Raw genomic sequence first — 18727 nt, forward strand, 5'->3', positions numbered from 1 at the left:
AGTAGCAGGTGGCAGTGCTGGCAATACACTAAACACTTTCAGACAAAGGACTGCTTAAGATTTCAGATTTCAATTTTTCCTGCAGCAATTAAATATCAAATGCATGCAATCAATCATGACTGTAAAAACCACTGAAATCCAGCCCTGGGTGTGGGGATGAAGGCTTCTTTCGCTGACTTTCGTGTGAACGGACTTTGGGGTGATCTTCAAGGCCGCGGACCAGAACAGAGAGAGCAAGTAGGGAAATGGGAAAATGTTGCAGTGATAACAGTAAATTTGTCAGAGATAAAAGACCAGTCAAAAAACAGTGCTGTTCAACTAGTCTTGCCCACGGCTAAAAGATAGATTAAATCTACCTTGAGCAGGAGGATGGGGCCTCAATCTGTCTCACTCAACAGATGGCAACTTAATCTGGGCAGCCTATTTCACTGCCAAAGTTATGAATTCAAATCTTCAAACTTAGTCAAACAATTCACTTTCTGACACTGAGGCCAGAGTGCTATTGCAGGTAGTGTAGCTACCTCATGGTTCCAATAACACAGGTTCCTGACTTCCAGCACTGTGTGGTTTCCCCCAGGTGCTCCGGTTTTCTTCCAAATCCCAAAGATGAGTGGGTCAGTCGTTTGATTGGTGGTGTAAATAACTTGTGTTATATCCAGTCACTTTGAAGTGCAGAGATAAGTGAGGGAAAGGCATTCTTTCTGAGCAAATGTAGTTGATAGGCCAAGTTGCTTCTCCTACGTTGTGAGGCAATTTGTATAAAAATAGAATTAAGCCATTTAGCCCTTCATACCTGCTGTACATGATCATCCAGATTTTGTGGATGGCTCTCCCATGTTCCTTTGGCCCTAAGAGCAGATTTAATCATCGAGTTTCAACTGCTTTCTGTGTAGATGTTCATCACAAGGTAGAGAAGAGGCAGTGTCTTCCAGCTTCTCCCATCAGGAAAGAGATACAGCAGCATCAGAGCCAGGCTGAGAAACAGCGTCTTCCGATGAGCAGTGAGACTGCTGAACAACCGATGAACTGCTTGTACAAACCCTCCGTGACTCAACTATTTAACAATAGTTAAATCAGTACTGCATATGTATTTTTTTGTCTGTATGTGTGTTATGTTTGAATTTTTGTTCGCATGTTCTTGCACTGAGAACCGAAGAATGCTGTTTCATTGGGTTGTACTCATACAATCAGATAATAATGAACTTGAACTTTGAGGATGCAATACTGATGGGCAAGATCTCCAAAGCTTATCATGAGTTAGTGCCGATTTTATGTGGCAACGATTATACCATTCACAGCTTTGGAAAAAGTGGAGCCTGTGCACTACAAAGGTCACCCCATCCAAGAGCTCAGGTGCAGACGTGCAAGTCACATTTTTTACTCCTTTGCTGAAGAGCAGAGGTGGGGTGGCACTCATGAAAGCAGTCAGCTTCTCAGGGAAAGGAAGGAGTGAGAATTGGCAAAAAATATTGCTAATGAGGTGGAGGGATTAAATTGTGCATTACATTGCTTGATGGACTGGTTCCAATGTAACTGGAGGCAATGCAAGTGCAAATGAGCCAATCCATGTGATGTGGGTTTAGAATATTTAGCTTTTGAACACTATCCTAAGAGAAAATACAAGGTCAATGATTAGATCATGAGCTCATCTGTATTAACCATTTAACTGACATTCCCACTAATGACACAACATACTCAGTAATTGGATACTGCATGTGGAACAAAAAAAACTTTAAATTGATTCAACTCCTGCAGCAGCTCCAGTTGAGACTACCCATGTCACAGGAGGTTTCATTAGTGATTACTGATCACCTACTGAAACCAGGTGCAGCAATCTGACATGGTAAGAAGAAGGGGTGTGAAGAATTTCCTGTGGGGACACTTTTGATCCCAACTGTAATCAAAATCCCAACCGGTTATACTTTAAAATGCTGAAGATCACAGAATGCACTCCGCTGACATCAGAGCCAAATTCAGGCTTGTGCGGCAATATAATTGAATAATCAGGCCAGCTGTTCATTCAGATTTCAGTTCCTTCCTTACCATAACCAACAATCCACAAGCTCCTTCACACTACCAAGTATGCTTGAGAACTAAAGTACTTCACCAATGAAACCTCCTGGAAATAGTGGAGAACTAGGGCCTAAATAAATGTGGTCAAGAGCACGAGTTTAACCAAATCTAGAATGCAGAAATTAATTGTCTAAAAGATGATAAATTCTAGATGACCTATGGTTTCCAAGGTAGCCATTACAGTCTTCCGTAATTTCCGAGAATCGAAAACAGTTAACAGTTGCCCCAGATTGCAAAGCAGTAAATGTAAACCTATTGCAGTTAAAAGGGTGGGAGAGAACAGGGGACAACAGGCCAGTTAACCTGACATCAGTAGTACGGAACATGCTGACACAGCACAGTAGAGGCCACATAGGTTTATGAAATGAAAATTATGTTTGACCATTAGCAGCAAGACAATGCCATTTGGTTCCTCAGCCAATTCCACTATTCAATATGATCACAGCTGTTCTTTTACCTCAGCACTACCTTCCTGAACCAACCCCATAGACATCAATTTCATTCAAGTTTAAAAAAAATGTCTGTCTCTTTCTTGAACATACTCAGGGAATGTCCACCGCAGCCTGCTGGGTAGAATATCCCAATAATTCACCTCTGAAGTCTGGTAAAAATTTTGTTTCAATTAAGTCACACATCATCTTTATAAACTCAGTGAAGGGCATAGCTGACTTAATCTCTTCATATGACAACCACACTATCCCAGTCCAGTGAATCCTGGTGGATCTTCACTGCACTCAGTAATCTATTGGTAGGGAGATCAGACCCATGTACATCATTCCAGATGGGGATTCACCAGTACCCTGAACTACTGAAGTATGACAGTTCCACTCTTGCCCTTTTGTCGATAAAGTACTAAGGTGAGAGATTTAATGGTGAGAGATTGAAAGGTGTTTTTGTTCAGGCACCTGAATCACTGAATGTAAACCTGTAGTTTATTATAATGGTATTTTGTTGTTTTACTGCAAGAGGATTTGACAACAAGAGCAGAGCTATCTTACTTTGGTGAGACCACATCTGGAACATTGTGGACATATATGGTCTCTTAACAAGGAACAAACTACTTGACTATGGGAATACTGCAGCATTTTACCAGATCGATTGCTGGGATGCTTTCTTGAACAGAACAGTTTAAGCAGACTGGATCTATACTCTGAAGTTCAGAGTGAAAAGTGATCTCATGCAAATGCACAAAGTTCTTCAGGGTGCTGACAGGGGAGATACAGAGTAAAATCGCAAAGCTGGAGAAACTCAGCATATTTTATATAGCAAGGATAAAGATACTAACCAACGTTTCGGGCTTGCGATCTTCAACAAGGTATGGGCAAAATGATACAGAGTTGAATTTCCCTTGGCCAAAACATCGAGAATTTCAGTTTCAAATTAATGATTCAGTCATACACGGCAGAGATGATGGGAATTAAGGTAGTGAGTCTTTAGAATTTTAAACCAAAGTGAGATGTGGAAGCTCAGTGGATGAGTATATTCCAGACAGAGGCCACAGAGTTTTAGATAGAGAGAATTTGGGGATATCTGATTAATGTAGGAAAATTAGGTAATATGTCAGCCATGATCCACTGAATAGTGAAGCAGATAAGTGTGAGGTGTTACATTTTGGTAGGGCTAATCAAAATAGGACATACAAGGTTAATGGTGGGGCATTGAAGAGTGCAGAAGGACAGAGGGATCTAGGAATGATGGTATATAGTTCCCTGAAGGTAAAGTCACATGTGGATAGGGTGGTGAAGAAAGCTTATGGCATGTTGGCCTTTATAAATCAGAGCATTGAGTCCAGGAGCTGGGATATTATGTTAAAATTGTACAAGGCTTTGGGGAGGCCAAATTTGGAGTATTGTGTACTGTTTTGCTCACCGAAGAAAAGGAAAGATATCAACAATTTGGAGAGAGTACAGAGAAGATTTACTAGAATGTTGCCAGGGTTACAAGGTCTTTCTTCTTCTTTGGCTTGGCTTCGCGGACGAAGATTTATGGAGGGGTAAATGTCCATGTCAGCTGCAGGCTCGTTTGTGGCTGACAAGTCCAATGCAGGACAGGCAGACATGGTTGCAGCAGTTGCAGGGGAAAATTGGTGGGTTGGGGTTGGGTGTTGGGTTTTTCCTTCTTTGTCTTTTGTCAGTGAGGGGGGCTCTGCGGTCTTCTTCAAAGGAGGTTGCTGTCCGCCGAACTGTGAGGCGCCAAGATGCACGGTTTGAGGCGATATCAGCCCACTGGCGGTGGTCAATGGGGCAGTCCTTGTACCTCTTCTTTGGTGCACCTCTGTCATATAACACGATCTTGGGAAGGCAATGGTCCTCCATTCTGGAGACGTGATCTACCCAGCGCAGATGGATCTTCAGCAGCATGGATTCGATGCTGTCGGCCTCTGCCATCTCGAGTACTTCGATGTTAGGGATGAAGTCGTTCCAATGAATATTGAGGATGGAGCGGAGACAACGCTGGTGGAAGCGTTCTAGGAGCCGTAGGTGATGCCGGTAGAGGACCCATGATTCGGAGCCGAACAGGAGTGTGGATATGACAACGGCTCTGTATACGCTAATCTTTGTGAGGTTTTTCAGTTGATTGTTTTTCCAGACTCTTTTGTGTAGTCTTCCAAAGGCGCTATTTGCCTTGGCGAGTCTGTTGTCTATCTCGTTGTCGATCCTTGCATCCGATGAAATGGTGCAGCCGAGATAGGTAAACTGGTTCACCGTTTTGAGTTTTGTGTGCCCGATGGAGATGTGGGGGGGGGCTGGTAGTCATGGTGGGGAGCTGGCTGATGGAGGACCTCAGTTTTCTTCAGGCTGACTTCCAGGCCAAACATTTTGGCAGTTTCCGCAAAACAGGACATCAAGCGCTGGCTCTGAATGGGCAACTAAAGCAGCTTCGTCTGCAAAGAGTAGTTCACGGACAAGTTGCTCTTGTGTCTTGGTGTGAGCTTGCAGGCGCCTCAGATTGAAGAGAATGCCATCCGTGCGGTATCGGATGTAAACAGCGTCTTCGTTATTGAGGTCTTTCATGGCTTGGTTCAGCATCATGCTGAAGAAGATTGAAAAGAGGGTTGGTGCGAAAACACAGCCTTGCTTCACGCCATTGTTAATGGAGAAGGGTTCAGAGAGCTCATTGCTGTATCTGACCCGACCTTGTTGGTTTTCGTGCAGTTGGATAACCATGTTGAGGAACTTATAGGGAAAGGCTAAATAAGTTAGGTCTTTATTCTTTGGAGCATCGAAAGTTGAGAGGGGAATTAATTGAGATATTTAAAAGTATTAGGGGTATAGGTAGAGTTGACGTGGAGACACTTTTTCCTTTAAGAAAGGGGGAGATACAAACAAGAGGACATGAGCTGAGAGTTAGGGGACAAAATTTTAGAGGAAACCTGAGGGGGAACTTCTTTACTCAGAGAGTGGTGTGTGGAACGAGCTTCCAGACGAAGTAGCGGAGGCAGGCTCGATATTAGCATTTAAGGAGAAGTTGGATTTCAGCATGGACCAGAACAGGTGTGGCCAAACTTGCTTAATGTAAGAGCCACAAACGATAAAGCTCAGATGCTTGAGAGCCGCAGGACAAGAACAAAATTCACACATACGTTTTTATTGTTACATACACATCTTGCAACAAAAAATTTTATATAAATTTTAAGAAATGCAATAATATTTATTCATGCCTGCAGTTTTTAAACTGTTAATTTGTATTAGTTTCTGTAATCACAGAAACAAATATGTAAAAATATTAACCCAAAAAATGAGATATTTTAATCAGATTTCCACCTTACAAAATCAGATTTTTTTATGACTAAAATACAATGCTACAAATATCAGGCTATTCAAGATGCGAGTCGGGAGGGCAAGGGAGAGAGACCGGCAGCGCGACTCGTGCGGGTGAGGGAGAGAGACCGGAAGCGCAAGTCGGGCAGGCGAGTGGGGGAGACGAGCAGCGAGCTGCATATTAAAGGTCAAAGAGCCGCGGTTTGGCCACCCCTGGACTAGAAGTTGTCCTGTATCTATGCTGTAATTGTTATATGGTATGAGGAGGTTGTTAGTCTATTTCTGCTTCTTATGACCTTATTCAATGCCTATAGTTAAAAATAAATTGTTGATATCAAACACAATGCTTCATCGCTTAATACAGAAAGGTGCAGGGCTCCAAAAACACTTTTAGTCCAAGTGCAGGAGTGGCCCCCAAAGGAAAGTCGCTTCATCTTCAAACTCCTCTCCAAAGGCTGCACTAGCAAGATAACTCAGAGCAATCTTCATTTGAAAACCCTCCTCTTTAATACAAATCAAGTTAAAGGTAGCTGAACACTAACACTTCTTTAATACTGGGAATGAGTTACTGAGATGTCAACTTCACAACCTCCTACAATGGATTCAAATACACTATTACAGAAATGGCTCAACTATTGTTGTCTTGCTAACGTGCACCAAATTCACCTGATTGCTCAGTCAAACCTGAACTCCCTTGCTCATTCCTTCACCCCCTTGCCAAGTTTTATTTTGCTTGTAATTATTTTAACCCTACCATTTATTTACATGTTCAGTAATAATATCCATATTCCAACTGTATACACAAGGAATTCAGAGAAACTCTGGCCTCCCCATCAGTCCAACATCTACCCAGAAACCCCAGCTTCCCTGCCCTTGGGAGAAGATCCCCAATACCTCTCACATTACATCTCAGAAACAGTTTACTAAACAGCATGTGCACCTTGGTGACAATGCTGGGTTCTTCGCCGCGCACAGGGCTCCAGATAACTGATGCCCTAACCCACAACATCATACAAATTGAAAGATTTCTTCCCAGGGCTTTGGTAACTACTGCTCCATAAGAATATAATGCACTGTATCCATCCCAAGAGGTATATCACAGGCTGGCAGCAGCATGCAATATTTCTGATCCCAACATACACAGCAATCTGAGCAAAGTTCCAGGAAGACCAAGTCATTACAAAAGGCGAGCCAGACGTGGGTGGAGGGCAGCCTGGATTTAGCATCAGGATAAACATATGAAATGAAAAGATGCTGGAAACTCCCACTTGTCAGGCAGCTTTGGTGCAGGGGAATCCAAATTAACATCTCAAGTCAAAGATCCTCTGTCAGAAATGTTATCGGAACATTACCCATTTCTCGTTCCACAGGCACCACCCAATCTGCTGAGGATTTCCAGCATTTTCTTCTTGACCAATAGAGTCTGCAGTTTTACATTGAGAACATATCCCAGTCCACTTTACCCAATTCCAACATCTTTATCAAACCAAAATCTCTCAAGGGGCATCACAGGAGCATCATCTGACATTGAGCCAGGAGAGAGTTTAAGAGGTGAAGAGAGCAGGGTGTTTAGGAGCACGTTACAGGAATGTGGCTTTGGATGGGACATTCCAGAACACATGGTCACTTATTGTGAAGCAACATGCAGGGTGCTTGAGGCCGGAACTGGAACAGCACAGTGATGAGGGAGGGCAAGCCGTGGGAAGAGAAGTAGTGATCTGAGCATCTTGGAATGGAAAGTAACAAGATGGTCAAGCACCAGGTCCCTGCAGCAATAAGGCACAAGCTGGTGTAGATTTAAAGCAGTTTTTCGTGGATGTTTCTGTTGGAAGTAGTCGAGCTGAAATTTAAACTGATTTTTAAACATGGATGACAGCTTCCTCTCAGCACCCAGCAGCCTACCAAAATCTTCCCTACTGAAAATACCACAGCTTTCACTCAGATGAAGCCCATAATGCTCCCAATGCAGCATCAGCTGGAACAGCCCCACCTGTTGATCACAAAAACAACTGCAACTCCATTACATATATATTTGTAAACTAAGCACATGCCACAATTCAGAGAATTGCAAGATCCCATTCTGCCCGTTGTGTGGCATTGGCTCAATGAGAGCCCCACTCCCCTGCTCATTCCCAAACATTTTTATCCAACTTCTTTTTGAAATGTATTACCAAACCTGCTTTCAATATTCTTTCAGGCAGAGGGATCCAGATCACAATTCCAGCATTAAAGAATTCTCTTTTCTGCTTTGGCTCTTCTACCAATAATCTTCAAAATATGTCCTCTTCTCTGACCCGCCACTGAAGTCAGTTTATTTACCTCACCAATACCATTCATGATTACATACACCTCTAAATACCCTTAACCTCTGCCCATGGGATTACCCCAAGTTAATAAACTGAAATCTTAGGAGCATTTCTTCATTACATCTTGGTCGGACTTTCTGTTCATGCAGTGCAGCAATGTGAATTCCAATTTCACGATCTCCAACCGACAGTGAGCTCTCGTACGGTGGTACTGGTTAAAGAAGAGTTACCATTAGCACAAGTTCCCCATGTTTAGTTTGGTGTCACCTGTGATACTGCCAAATGGAACAGAGATAGGTGGTGAAAGTGGTGTCTGGCACTCTTGCCAAAGTCAGTGTACAAAGTCAACTGCACAAGATGGACTGTAGTTTTGCAAACAGTACTGTGGCCATTCCTGGTTGCCCACCTGTAGGAAAGATATAATTAAGCGGGAAAAGGTGCTAAAATAGATTCACAAGAGTTTTACTGGGAATATGAAGAGAAACTGGATAGGCTGGAGTTTTATCCCTGGCTGAGGGGCGACCTTATGGAGGTATGTACAATCACGAAGGGTGCGTGCAAGGTACACAGTCTTTTCCCCACAGCAGGGGAGGACTAAAACTAGAAGGCACAAGTTGGAAGGTGAGAGGGGAAACATTTAAAAGAGATCTGGGGGATATCTTTTTCACATCGAGGGTGTGGATATGTGGATCAAGCCACCTGCAGAAATGTAGAGGTGAGTACAACAGCCACACTTAAAATACATTTGGGAAGGTTTTTGGCTAGAAAAGGTTTAGATAGATACCAGCCAACTGCAGGCAAATGGAATTAGTCTGGGTAGCCAATTTGGTCGGAATGGACAAGTTGGGTTGAAGGAGAGGCTTTCATGCTATAAAACCTTATGAGAACAGCTCCAAGATCAAGCTCACCACATCTCAGAAACGTTGGGATGATGAGAACCTGTTGATAGGATGATTATCTGATGGCTCCCATGTTGTCAGCTCCCTGACACGTTACCCTGGTGCTCACCATGAATGGCCTCTCTGAAAGGTGCCATGGGGGTACCCACATGGGATTACTGAGGCTCAGCCTCAAGATTTTACAGGCACTGTATTAGGAATGGCCAGTCAGAAGGTATTCAATGGACACAATAAAGTGAGGCAGAATCCATTCAACAGATTAAACCCACCAAGTGCACATCACAAAAACAGATCTCCCCAAGATAGTCAGCAGGCCCTGACCGCTATTCCTGCCAAGGAAAGAAGCCAAAACTGATTGCAATCTTCACATAAAACATAAACAGTATGCCATATATTAAAACCAAAAGCTGAAGCCCATTTCTAGCCAGTTATCTCCCAGAGTTCAGAAAACGGTCAATGATCAGATAACCATCAGATGCTGTTCTCAATTAGATGCCAGCATATAACTCACTCAGCGACTCTGCGTGAAACCCCCACCTTAATCCCCTCAACCAGATTCCACCCTGCAACTCAGCCACTCTGCACACGAAACCCACCCCCAAACTCCTCATCCAAAATCCAGCCAATAATTTGCCCCCTATGTACACATCTCCTGAATTTCCCTTAGATTCCAGCCTGCAACTCAATCGCTCTTCATGGGAACCACTTTCCCCAACTCATCCACATTCCAACCCATAATTGTCACTCTCTATGCACTCAGGAACCCTGTCAAATTCCAGTCTGGAAATCACTGTGCCCTCCAAAACCCCTCAACCAAATTCCAGCCTGTAGATTGTACACAAATCTATTCCCCTCTCACATCTCCCTCAATCCCCATAGGATGCCATAGGGGCATTGTGCTTAGTAAGGGATTCATTAAGGTGATATCTGAATGTAAAGAATAAGGTTGAGAACCACTGCTCTAGCCTGTAACTCACATATATTTATTATTCCATATAGAAACCACCCAGATCTACCAATTCTGTGAAACTCTTTTCTGTAAGAAATGGTAGGGTAAGCAGGATACTGGAGACAGCAATATTATTTATAGATTCACAGAATATGCAAAAGGCCCTTCAGCCCATCTGTTACATTCCGACCAAGTTTGCATTCTGGGCTACAGCCCCATTTACCTGCATTTGGTCACAACCTTCCAAACCCTTCCATCCATATCTGCCCAAAATTATCCCTCTGTGATGGAGCAGAATGCCCCAACATGTCCATATTCATAACGTCCCCAAACTGCCAGAAGATCTTCACTCCCTGGTTTCTTTTTTCCTGCCCAGGTCCTTTCCAATCGACGGCCTAAGCTGCTGATGCAGTCATGGGCAGCCTTGGAAGAGGTCAGGAAGCCCATGTCTCGGGCTGGCACTGGTGCATGGCAAGGACAGTGTCTTCTGCGCCCATCTGACCAATGATATAACATATTTTATGACAGAATATATTCATTTGTCAACAGTTCTGAACATCTGACAGTACTTTGCCAAAGCAGCTGTACATGCTCTTGGAAGGGCCTTCAGCAGGTTAGCTGCCCACATTTTGTATAATCTTTGACACACAGACCTTACCATATTATTGCTGCGCCTGTGGTCCAAGCAGGCAATCACACACCGCAGCAGTCGGAATAATCGAGTGAGCCAGCAGTCACACAGCTCAGCATGTCCACACATTGTGCAATGTCCAGAAATAAACATCGCTGGTTGGTTTCAGACACCTATTGCTAGTCTCAAACAAGTGTGAATCTTCAAAACCTCACCAGGATTGCTTTTGTTCATTAAAAGTAAATTTAGCATGATGTAAATTATTTCAAGAACACAGAGCCGATATATCCCCCTCAAAAAAAATAGGTTACTCTCACCTCAGGTTTCTCTCGTATCCTGAGTTAAGAGCTCACTGGAACAAACTGGGTAAATATTCAACCATCAAATGTGTTTTGTGGCTTCATCCAGTCTCGAGGAAGCGAAATGACAGTGGCATTTGTTCAGGGGATGTGGGTGCTGCTACCCAAGCTTTATTACATATCCCTACATAGACAAGAAAGTGGATGATTACAACCTTCTGAGAGTAGTTGGACCTGTGTTCATCACAGAATTCTTCCCAATCCTGACCTGTACCTTGTAGATGGTGAAAAGACTCCAGGCTGTCAGGAGGTCATACTCAGTCTCTGAGCTGCTCTTGCAGTCACCCATTTATGCTGCTATGCCCTGGATGTTGATGATGGGAGTACAGTACTTGGCAACGATTGCCAGGATATGAGGTTCATATCCCCTTTGTAGATGGCTATTGCCTGGTACTTGCGTGACAAAACTTATCTCTACTTAACTAGTACAGCAAGGCTCGCCAGAGAGGAGCTTGGCAGACATCAAAAAATGACACTGTATATATTCAAGAGAAAAATGTCTGTATGTATTTTGGTCAGTATGGTTTATAGTGTGAAAAATAAAAAATTATAAAAAATACAAAAAAAAACTTTACATAAAATACATGAGAAGTAGGCCATTCGTCACATCAGGTCCACTCCACCATTCCATCATGAGCTAATTCAGTGTTTTCAAACTTTTTCTTTCCACTCATGTACCACTAAGTAATCCCTATGCATAGGTGCTCTATGATTAGTAAGGGATTGCTTAAGGTGGGATGTGAGTGTGGAAAACAAGTTGAGAACCACTGTTTAAATCGTCCCTAATTGACTCATTATGTGCACAGTTTCATAACTCCAAAGGAAATGGGCCAGTGACAATTTCTCTCAAGCAAAATATTTCAGTAACAATTGGGTCTCAAGCAGTGGTTCTCTCCCTTCCCTTCCCACTCACATCCCACCTTAAGTAATCCCTTACTAATCACAGAGCACCTATGGCATAGGGAATACTTAAGGTGGATGAGTGGAAAGAAAAAGTTTGAAAATCACTGAGCTAAGTCATTCTTCCACTCACCCCCTCTCCCCCACTTTCTCCCAATAACCTTTGATACTCTAACTATTGAGATACATGTACCTATGAATCTCTGCCTTAAATACAGACAACGACTTGGCCTCCATAGGAGCCTGTGGTAGCAAATACTTGAGGTTCACCATTCTCTGGCTAAAGAAATTTCTCTGCACCTTGTCTTAAATGGGTGCCTTTCAATCCTGAAGTTATGCCCTTTTGTCCTAGATTCCACTGCCATGAGAAACAACTTTGCCACATCTACTCTGTCTAGGCCTTTTGACATTGAAAATACTTCTATTAGGTCCCCCTCATTCTTCTGAACTCCAAGGAGTACAGACAGGAGCTGTCAATCATCCCTCATATCCTAATCCCTTGTTACATGTGGGCAAAGCAAGGTGCTGTATGGAACCATCAACAAAGAACCTCACCCCCATGTAAAACAAACTGGAAGGAGGAGCAGGAGCCACCAGAAGATTGGGAAATCCTGCACAGAATATACAAACAGATAGTAAAAGGATTTAACATTATATAAAGCAGAAGAGAGTGGTTGATGTGGAAGATGAGAAGCAGGAATTAATATTGAGTAATGAAAAAATGGGAGAGGACTTGAACGTCTATTTTATGTTGGTCTTCACAGTAAAGGGCATGTCTAATATGTCAAAGAGAGATGTTAAGGATACGATGGGAAGTGAATCAATCACCATCACTGAAGAGGCAGTGCAGAGCAAACAGGTAGTTCTAAAGGTAGACAAGTCCCTTGGTCCTGATGGAAAAGAATGCATCCCAGGGTACTAAAAATGGCAGAGGTAATAGTAGAGGCATTTTTGACGATTTACCAAAATTCTCTGGATACTGGGCAGGTCCCGGCAGATTGGAATACTGCAAATGTGCCACCATTGTTTAAAAATGTAGGTAATTATAGGCAAATTACCTGTAGTTGGGGAAAATGCTTGATGTTATCATTAAGAAAAGAAATTGCGAGATGTCTGGATAGAAATTGTTCCAGCAGGAGAACGGAGCATACATTCAGAAAGGGCAGGTCCTGCTCGACAAATTTCCTGGAGTTCTTTGAAGATATTACAAACACAGTGGATGGGGGGGAACAGGTGGATGCTGTGCACTTGGATTTCTAGAAGGCATTCGAGAAGGTGCCGCAGAAAGACTCATCCATAAGACAAGGATGCATGGTGTTGGACTAACGTAATGTAGAGAAGGTAAAGATAAACAACCAGATTTTCAAGCCTGAGGCCTTCTTCAAGGAATGAGGAAAAATTAGGCAGGTGCCTCAATAAAAAGGCTGTCGGAGGAGGGGAGAAAGAGTAAGGGGAGGAGCACAGAGCAGCAGGCAAAGGGTGATAATTGGACATGGGTAGAAGGATGGGGGAGAGGAAAGATGAGAAGTGATCAGGGGAAGGGGTGCCTTTGTGAATGCAGAGCTAGAGGAAAGGAGTCAGAGGGATAAGGGAAAGAGAGAGAGAAAAACAAGTCAGAAATGTAAAAGGATAGATCAATATCCAGTTGTAGTTTGTCAAAAACAAAGTGACATTTCAGTATGCAAATTTAAATCCCAGTTCCGATGGAAAGCTGCCGACTGAAAACGTTAACTGTTGCCCGTTCCGCAGACGTTGTCTGACCTGCTGAGGTTTTCCACCATTTGCTGTTTTTATGTTAGATTCCCAGCAGTGGTTTTAGTGATTTTCTTTTACACCTCCAACTGCAGGATTATAAGTGGATATACACACAAAGCCACACCAAATATAAATTGCTTTTTTTTCAAAGTGTCCATTTTCTGCAGGGTATTGTTAATTCCGAGGAATGGGAGCAACAGTCTAGCCTTACCATTGAAATCTCAATCAAAACCTGCAGCTACTGACATCAATACATCTTTGGCGGTTCACCTACAACAAGGTAAACTCACAGCTGAAGCCTGAGACAATATTTGTAGTGTAAAATTAATGTTAATAAAGAGCAATCATTACAGCCCAGTCTTTGCAACCTTTATTGAAATTACCAACTACTCCAGAGCACGTAGCAGAAACAGGGTTGGAGCAAGAAGAAATGAAGAAACAAACTGGAAACAAATCCAAACAGGCCAGTCCTCTTACGACAAATGCATGCTCCACAGTGTCTACTTGCACATCTCCTTATAGCCTGGAATGTGGTGCAATTTCTTAAACATTCCCTCCACTGTTGATGTCAGCTTTCAGAGTAAACCCATCCCAACACTTGCCCTGTTCCATCTATGTCCATCAACCCCCATTCTACTTACACCAAGGACAATTTACAATGGGCAATTAAATACCAACCAACACACCCTTGGGATTTGGGAGGAATCTGGACCACCCAGGGCAAACCCAGGCAGTCACAGAAAAAGAATTCCAAACACAGTCCAGCTCAGTGTAAGGCCCTCCAGCACGTGCCAACCATGAAGCAAAGTTTAACTCATCCTATCTGTCTGTACAGTCCACTTCCTTCAGTTCCTTGCCTGTTCATGCATCAGTCTAAATGTTTCTTTAACGTTTCTATCATACCTGTTTCTTCCACTTCCCCTGGCATGCCGCTCCAGGCACCTACCCTGCTGTGTAAGAAACTCTTGTGTGGTAAATCTCCTTTAAATTCCACCACCCCCCCCCCCCCCCAGCATAAATCCATGTCCTCTAGTATTTGACATGACCATCTTGCCTATCTACGCCCCTCTCAAGTTATGTTTTCCATCAGGTGGATGACAGCGTAAACTCCACACTGACAGCACTGGTGGTCAGGATCCAAGCTAACTGTCTGGAACTGTCTGTGCGTCAGCAGTTACCACTCTAACAGTGAGAGAGAATGAGAAAACTTTTAGAAAAGATGATGAAACAAGTTGGTAACTGCAGCATTAATGCCAGGACCGTCAAAAGCCATCGTAAGCTAAATCTCTGCAGCCTGGAGAACATGCTTGTACAAATGCCAGCTCACTTTTACAGTCCACCCTCCCCTATCTGCAACCCGCTTCAATTCATAGTAGCACTGTGATACTTGTTTTGTTCCATTGTTGCAGCACCAAAGAGAATATAGAATCTTATAGTGGAACAAACTTGTACAGTATGTAAACTGAACCTTTTAAACTACTTAATAAATAATTGAATGATTGAAGGCAAAGAAGCGCAGACATTCTGCAGAGCAGACGTGAAATTGAAATGTCTCATCTGTTTCTTATTCTTCAATTGAGGGAGGCATGTCAGCCTGAAGTGGAGAAAATAAAATAGAAATTTACGTGTACAAAACACTTCAACATGTAGTAGTCTATTGATGCCAGACATCAGCTTTGCTTTTATTGGTATTTGGCTTGTTTGAAGTTTACTTTTCTTACATCTTACAGGCGTGAGAAAGGTGGTCATTCTTCAGCAGAAGGGAAACAAACTGACTCAAATGGCTGGTGGTGGTGGTGTGTGTATGTGTGTGTGAGATGCATTCAGAGTAAATGCTCATTCCTAATCAATGAGGTGCAAGGTTCTAATTGTAACACTGCACTGCAGTCACATTCTCATGCATACTTTGAGTAGAGCAAGGGAAATTGCTATTTTATTCCTAGTCAAACCTTAATAGATTTTTTATCCACTTTAGCGCCACTGAACATTTTTGAAATCAAGCCAGCCACTAAACCAGCTTCACCACAACAGGAAAGAATACATCATATTTAAATTCTGGGTGCCATTCTATAGGAAGAATGTGATTACACTGGAGAAGATGCAGTAAAGATGTTGCTGAGACTGGAGTGCCTGAGTTACATGGAGAGAGTGAACAGGCTGGGACTGCTTTCCCTGGAGTCAACAAAGCTGAGGGTGTAGGTCGAATGAAAGGTCACAGTCATTTTCCGGGGGTTGCAGAATCTAAAACTCGAGGGTTCAGGACTAAGGTTTTAGACCTGAGGCCTTCGTCAAGGTAAACATTGGGTTAGATACTGGTGACTCGCTGAGTTTCTCCAGCACTTTTGTGTATTACACTACAATCACAGCTTGTGCAGACTTTCCTGTTTAACTCCAAGAAGGATTCATTGGCAAGATCGAAATTTCAGAAAGGTGACAGCACAGAAGGCCATTCAGCCCCACATTCACTTATTCAGTCTTACTCCCACACCCTTTCTTCCAGAGCCTACAACTTCTCCTTTCCAATACACATCCAGCTCCCTTTTGAAAAGCCACAGTGCATTCCAGATACTTGACACACATGTTTTTTTTAAGGCTTTTATTTCTTTTGTCAATCAATTTTATTTTTAAGCCTCCACTGCCTCTCCTAATTGATCTTGAACTCGCTGGAAACATTATTGTGCTCTGGGATCTATCTCATCTAAGCTAGATTGGGAAAGGGCAGTTTTCCTTCCTTCTCTCTTCAAAGCTAGTGAACAGTGAACTAGTTAGTTTCCACCACTCTATTAGTCAGAGAGGCTATCAATGTACTTACATCACTTGGGGAGAGATTTCCGAGGTCTTCATCTTGCTCCGAGGTTGCATCATCCCTGTTCAATTCACTCCCCTGCAACAAGTGTGGATGGGTGGTGTGAATCCAGACTTCCACCCTCCTGGTATCTTCCCCGACCTGCCCCAAGGTTTGCCTTCTGCCCTTAGCTCTGGGGCCAGGGCTGCCATCACATTCCTTGTGCCTCTTGAACTCGGCTTGCTCAGCCTGGAATGGAAACAGGCACTGATGAAGTGGTCTCTTCACTACACCCGTTCAGGTGGCCGTAACGGGAAGGTGCGTTACCGAACATCTCCCAATGTTCCTCACAGCCAATTATCATTCAATTTCAACACAAGACCTCACAAAACAATGAGACAATGCAGGGACACACAAAGAATGCCATACTTTTTATATTTGTACCTCTCCATCAGAGCAGCAAATGTGAAATTGAGCTGATCATTTTCAAACCAGATGGGCCATTTCAGCAAGGAGTTGACCACATTGGTGGGTCTGAAGGAGTGTATTGAGCAGACTGTGCATGGACACAGGTAATTTCATCAAAGATTCGATAAGACAGAGCAGCTCATCCAGCACTGTCTCAGCTGCTCACGAATCTAACTCGGGACTGGTAACAAAGTGGTAGCTCTCGCAGTTTCGGCCTATTTCATTTCCCTGATGGGATTAGGGACTTGATCGCTTTCCGAGATAACCAGAGATTGTTCTATCAATCAATACCAAACATGGATATAAAGAATCACAAAACCAATCTACTGAGCTCAGATCACACCCCACCCTTGGAAAGGATTGGGAATGGGAGGGGGGGAGAGGTGCTCATGCAAACACCACACAGAGCAGAGCAAGGGGGGGGGGGGGGATGAAAATGAAGGGCACATTTGACCACAACCTTATCCTGTATCTATGAGAAAGCAGAACAGGAAAAGCAGTAGGATCCACTGGCAGATAAGACAAGGATTTAGGAGCCTCAAGATTCAGGGGAGTAGATTTAGGATGGGTATGAGGAGGAATGGCTTGACTCAGAGTAGTGAACGTATGGAACTATCCGTCCAAAAAATGCAGTCGAGGCTGCCTCACTAAATATATTTAGATTTTTGGTGGTAGAAGAATTAACTGATAGGGAAGAGGCAGCCAAGTGGAACTGAGACCAAGGCCAGATTAGCCCTGATTTTGTTGAATGGTAGAGAAGGCTCAATGGGCCAAATGGCCAACTCCTGCCCCTATTTCTTGTGTTCTTAACCTGGTAAGTTTATCCTCTTACCTTCCAGCTTTCCTGCCTTTCAGAATGAAAGAGTTATTCATACCCAGAACAAGAAAAAACAGGTCTAAGTAAAAGGGGAGTATGTGGGAATGAGAGACAGGGGAGTGTAGAGGAACCTTTATGCTGTGTCTAACCTGTGGCATTTCTACCGTGAGAGTACTTGATGGTGAGGCAGTAATTCTCAGAGAAAGAAGTGAAATTTCTTGCCTTTTTCTGTTCTATATATCTTTCTTATTTACTATTAATGTAAAGAAAATCTGTTCCTGTCACACACCAGACTGAATGCATTAGTGGAGAATGGTCACCCCAAATTACACAGAATTTATATACAGACGCAGTATTGGGTCCAACAGTCTCAGCCCTCTAGATAGTATGAGTAATGTCGGCAAGTCAACTGTGAATTTCATCGTTTTCCTATAGTTTTAAAGAGATACATTTTTAAAAACTACCCAACATATCCTTGCATAACCCTGCGCTCTGACGAGAACTGAATGCAGCCTTTTCAACCTCCCCAAAGTGTTCAAGCACAGTTGATTCTGTTTATTTTCTGAGAGGACCAGGACTTTGATCACAGCTTGTCCATTTGCCAAGCTTGCCATCAGAATCGTGCAGAAGGCAGCAATGGTCATTTTCACACGGCCCATCCAACTTGTTTTTCTGTTCTCAACAAGTCACAAAGATCTCACAGAGCCTTCCAGCACTGCCACCAAGGTCTGTTTATGACTAAGTAAACACCAGCGAAAGCCAAGCTCATTCACTTGCTCTCTCCCTTCTCCCTCCTCCCTCCCACGCACGCACACACACAAAAACTCTGCCAGCTTGCTGCTTGCACTGAGCAACAGACTGACCTTCCTCTTGGTTTCTTCGAAGAGGCTCATCAGACTCTCTCTAGCTGTCAGAATTGGATTACTGGCAGCCAGACTCCGCATGTAATAGTATACAGCATCTAGCTTCCGTCTCTGTTAAAAGAAAAACAAAAAAAAAGCAAAGATGAAACAAATTTAACGTG

General features: G+C 43.2%; 1 protein-coding gene across 4 annotated transcripts in view; it reads right to left on the bottom strand.

Moving 5' to 3' along the window:
• Positions 1 to 18727, bottom strand: part of smg6 (SMG6 nonsense mediated mRNA decay factor) — a 340784-nt gene that overhangs the window by 292172 nt on the left and 29885 nt on the right. For 3 of the 4 annotated variants that reach the window (XM_069910298.1, XM_069910296.1, XM_069910297.1), the window contains exons 7-8: positions 18567 to 18677; positions 16446 to 16667 (exon numbers count right to left, since the gene is read on the bottom strand). In XM_069910298.1, the coding sequence (XP_069766399.1) occupies positions 16446 to 16667; positions 18567 to 18677 (333 nt within the window). The remainder of the gene's footprint in view (positions 1 to 16445; positions 16668 to 18566; positions 18678 to 18727) is intronic. The other variant, XM_069910299.1, reaches the window with a different exon arrangement.

The sequence above is a fragment of the Narcine bancroftii genome, chromosome 14 (genome assembly GCF_036971445.1).
Source record: "Narcine bancroftii isolate sNarBan1 chromosome 14, sNarBan1.hap1, whole genome shotgun sequence".
Lineage (NCBI taxonomy): Eukaryota > Metazoa > Chordata > Chondrichthyes > Torpediniformes > Narcinidae > Narcine > Narcine bancroftii.